General features: G+C 44.7%; 1 protein-coding gene across 1 annotated transcript; it reads left to right on the top strand.

Annotated features, from left to right (window-relative positions):
• Window positions 1–500: 500 nt before the first annotated feature.
• On the top strand, window positions 501–2,091 carry LOC143964255 (E3 ubiquitin-protein ligase TRIM39-like). The gene has a single exon (XM_077473954.1). The coding sequence runs from the start codon at window positions 501–503 to the stop codon at window positions 2,073–2,075; it is 1,575 nt and encodes a 524-aa protein (XP_077330080.1). The 3' UTR covers window positions 2,076–2,091.
• The last annotated feature ends 2,855 nt before the right edge of the window (window positions 2,092–4,946 follow it).

Below are 4,946 nucleotides of genomic sequence, written 5' to 3'. Positions count from 1 at the left end.
GATAATAACACACATTTAAAACATCAGTTTTGCCACATTTACATGCCACGCTTAGCCATGTCTGCATTTAAAAAAAATATTTTTTTTCAAAATAGCCAAAAATGAAAAATGCCGGTAAACGAAATGCGGCTAAACGTGAGTTACTGCGTTTTCCCACGTTAAGCCCACTTGGTGTCTGAAACATCAGAAACTTTGGCGTCTGAACTCATTTTTTTGCCTTCAAAGAAAAGCCTATAAATGCAACTGCCTAAAAAATGACAAAACCTGTGTACATGTACACATAAGATAACATTGGATGAGTTCAGGGGCAGTTGAAAATCTCTCAAAGTTGGGAGGTTTGATTATCTTTACTACTGTGGAAAAAAAAAACTTCCTTTCAGTACTTTAATAATACTGATCTGGATCAGCCTCGCCCTGTGTAGGAGAAAGTGACCCTCCCAACTGCATTCTTCTCCGGTGTCAGAGATTTTCACTTTCATTTCTCTCTTCTACTGTCAGCGATGGCATCTGCTAACCTGAGAGCTGAGTTGGAATGTTCCGTCTGTCTGAACATTTATGCAGATCCTGTAAACCTGAAATGTGGACACAACTTCTGCCGGGTCTGTATTGATCGTGTGCTGGATACACAGGAGGGGTCTGGAGGATATTCCTGTCCTGAATGCAGAGAGAAGTCTCAGGATCGTCCTGCACTGCAGAGGAACATAACTCTACGTAACATAGTGGGGAATTTCCTGTCTGCTCAGCCACATCAAGAGGAGTCCGGGGTCTTCTGTACTAACTGTGTGGACTCTCCTGTACCTGCTGTTAGATCCTGTCTGCACTGTGAGGTTTCTCTGTGTGATAAACACCTGAGAGTCCACAAAAAGTCCCCAGAACACGTCTTATGTGACCCCACCTTGTCCATGGAGAGCAGGAAATGCTCTGTCCATAAGAAGATCCTGGAGTATTACTGCACTGAGGATGAGACCTGTATCTGTGTGTCTTGCAGTTTGGCTGGAGAACATCGAGGACACCAGGTGGAGATGCTGGATGTGGCTTCTGAGAAGAAGAAGGAGACACTGAGGAATGTTCTGCAGAAACTTATGACAAAGAGAGAGGAGACGGAGGAAAGAGTCCAGAGTCTGCAGGAACACCGGAGGAAAGTAGAAGAAGAAGCAGCTGGTGACACCGAGAGAGTCACTGTCCTGTTTAGAGATCTCAGGAGACGTCTGGAAGACCTGGAGAAGAGAGTCCTGAGGGAAATCTCCGGGAGGGCAGAGCGGATCTCCATCTCCATCCGGGATCTGGAAATAAAGAAGGAGGAGCTGTCCAGGAAGTTGCGTCACATTGAGGAGCTGTGTAACGTGACGGATCCACTGACTGTCTTACAGGAATCAGACACAGGTGACTTGTGTGATACTGAGGATGGAGATAATGAGGACAGAGAGAGACATGAGGAACTCCTCCATGATGGAGGGGGTCTGGATGTGGATGGGATATCACACACATTACACACATTATCTGATATAATAACAGAGGTAAATGTATCCTCCTATATACAGGGAGCTGCAGACATATTACTGGATGTAAATACAGCTCATAATAAGCTCCATATATCAGATGACAGGAAAACTGTATCCTTGTCAGATATAGACCAGAATCGTCCAGAAACACCAGAGAGATTTCAGGGTTGTTATCAGGTGTTGAGCAGTCGGAGTTTCTCCTCAGGGAGACATTACTGGGAAGTGGATGTCGGGGGATCAGATTGGTGGATAGTCGGGATGTGTTACCCCAGTATAGACAGAGGAGGAATAGAGTCACTGATTGGAAATAATAAGAAGTCCTGGGGTTTGTACAGGGAAGGTGATCAGTATAAGGTGATACATGACAGGAAAGGGATCCTCTTACCCCCCAATATCTCCAGTAACAGAGTCAGGATATATCTGGATTATGGGGTCGGACGGATCTCCTTTTATGATCTGTGTGACCCGATCCGACATCTCCACACCTTCACCACCACCTTCACTGAGCCCCTCCATGCTGGGATACGTGTACTGAGAGGTTGTATAAAGATCTGTGGGAGGAAAAGGGAATAATAGTAATAGGGAGAACTCCGCCCAGAGACTGGTGATGTCACAAGGATGGGTGGTGGGATTGGTAGAATTTCCAGCCAATAGGATAAAGCAACAGGTGGGACTTCAGTCAGGTCCCTGCAGGTTTTTCTTATATTTGTGATTTCTCCCTCTGTCACTCCCTGTGATTGGGTAGGAGATCTCTCCAGTTACTGGAGTAACAGTGAATGACATGTGGCCTATCTATCTATATAATTATCTATCTATCTATCTATCTATCTATCTATCTATCTATCTATCTATCTATCTATCTATCTATCTATCTATCTATCTATCTCATGACAATTACTTTCATTGTAATCATTAAACAGAAAGTTATCACAGTGTGTGACATCAGCAATCTCCTCCTCCTGCCCCTCCCCCCATTCTCTGCCCCTCCCCCCACGCAGTCACTCTGTGCGAGGTGCAGTGCGGTCGCTGTGATTGGATAGGATGGGGTCTCCTCTCCTCTTTCCTCCTCCTATTTCATACAATCTATACTAAATAGAGATGAAAAGAAATGTAACAATCTCAGAGGAAATATATGAAGAAGGGATCTAGAGATTTACTGCTAAGACAATAAAATGTGATGTATCATTAAAGTGTATGTCCACCCATAATGTTTTCTTTTCTTAGTTTTGGATGGAGTGGGGAGAATTAGAACCCCTGTCAGGATTTTACTGCTATCCAGATCTCCATTAAAGAGATTTTCCCTCACTTCCTGTCCCGGTGACAAGATTTTACCAAGCAGGAAGTGAGGGGAGCTCTCCACAATTATAATAAAATCTGACTAGGCCTTCCCCTATTCTACTAAAAATGTATGTCTGGGTCCCCTTTGCTGATTTCCTCTCACTTCCTGCCCGGTACAATGTTGTCAGCAGGACAGGAAGTGAGGGAAATCCCCAGATATCAGTAAAAACACCACAGGGGTTCTAATCCTCCCTCACTCCATCCAATACTATAAAGAAAAGTTCTTAGCTTGGCATAGACTGTAATGGAATGTATCAGTAATATAATAGTGTCTGTGTCACTGTTATCAGCACTGAGATGTATATTGCTGTACAGCATGTTCTCTGGTCTCACCCTCATCTTCCCCACCAGAGAGGGTGAGACCGGAGAACACACTCAGGGCTGCTGTTAGAGATCATGGGTCCCCGTACATTACCTGACAGGGACCCCCCAGCCTGGATGGGTGTGTGGGGTCAGGTGTATGGCCCTGAACACGGCTTCAGCTACATGAACAAATTCATGCAGCCAGACTACCTGTGGGAATGAACCCTTAATTATGTTTTTTTTACAATTTATTTTTGTTTTGTTATTTACAATTTTTTAACAGCCCTGTGGGGGGTGGAGGTCTTTTGTGGAATATCAGGGGTCCATACAGACTTCTGATGATACACTCTTTAGGCAGAAGAAGAGATTGAGGACAGAAATCCCCACTTCTTTCTCTGGAGCTGAAGCTGCAGGGAATGAATGAACAGGAAGTGTTCTGTACAGAGGCTTACTGTTCATTCACCAACCGAAGCATAGTAAGCACAGTTTATCATGCTTCAGTTATGAATAAACACAGAATTGATCATTATCCATCGCTCACTGTGTTCACTGAGAAAAAGAAGGGGCCGATAAATGACATATTTACTGGTCCCCCTGTGTGCCTGCAGCAGCTGACAGTCAGCGGGAGAGAGAGGAGGAGAAGCTGGCAGAGCTGTGGGGAGAAGAGGGCCACCATGGGATTAGAGCTGTGTGGAATGGAGATTGGGGACAGGAGGGGGGGGATCAGAGCAGTGGGGGGCCAATCTCTGAAACCGATCCCCCTGTGGCTCCCCCTGCAGCAGCTGGTGGGAAGGAGAGAAGGAGAAGTCATCTGCACTGTGGGGGAGATGGTGGGGCTCTTGGCTGTGATCAGCAGCTTTTTGAACTGCCTGCACCATAAAGCTGCCCAGACCCCATACAGGAGGGCCGATTCTACCCCCTCTGTGGCCCTGAACACGCTGAATACCAATATACATCACAGTGCTTGAGATAAATATGATGTGTATCTATCACAGGGTGGTCCTGTGGATACACTATAAAAGAAAAACCAAATGCCACGTCCTTTATATATCTTGAAAAAAAGAGAAGGGGAACAGGGGAGGGAACGAAACACAAAAAACCTCAACAAAAAATGTTGATTGTGTTGGACTTTTTAGGCATAATAATATATTTAATGCTCGGTTCACACAGGGGGCGACACGAGGCGACACGACTTGCCGCGCCGCGACCTGCCGCGACCTCAGCGGCGACTTGCAAATGACTTCTGTATAGAAGTCAATGCAAGTCGCCCGAGGTCGCCCAAAAGTAGTACAGGAACCTTTTTTCTAAGTCGGAGCGACTTGAGTCGCTCCTCTTAGAACGGTTCTGTAGTACAGAACGGGGGGCGACTTGTCAGGTCGCGGCACGGCAAGTCGTGTCGCCTCGTGTCGCCCCCTGTATGAACCGAGCCTAAATGTAACAAAAGGGGAAGAGAAAAAAATATTTTAAATAAAAAGATTTTTATTTATAAAAAAAAGGGAAAGGAATATATATAAAACATCCCAAGTACTGTTCCATATCCTATCTCGTCTAGTACATTTTAACAATATCCATATATATTCCCGTTAGGCATATAAGCCCAAAAAACAGACATTAACACTTAATATAAAAATTGATTACAGTAGACAAGATATTAAAGAACAGCTTGGATGTATTCTGATGCTCTACATGTTTCGCGTTTTGATTAACACTTCCTCAGGAGCTTTACCAATTTTATTTTTTGGGAGTACCCCAAAACAAGGGAAAGAAGTGCAGGAGAAAAAAAAGGGGGATATTTTTCTACGC

This window comes from Lithobates pipiens, unplaced genomic scaffold (genome assembly GCF_037356315.1).
Source record: "Lithobates pipiens isolate NorthernLeopardFrog02 unplaced genomic scaffold, aLitPip1_a1.2 Scaffold_8, whole genome shotgun sequence".
Lineage (NCBI taxonomy): Eukaryota > Metazoa > Chordata > Amphibia > Anura > Ranidae > Lithobates > Lithobates pipiens.
This window is presented reverse-complemented; position numbering and strand designations above follow the sequence as displayed.

Excerpts from the sequence above, each read along its gene's own strand:
- LOC143964255 (XM_077473954.1), top strand. The coding sequence starts at position 501 with ATGGCATCTGCTAACCTGAGAGCTGAGTTGGAATGTTCCGTCTGTCTG.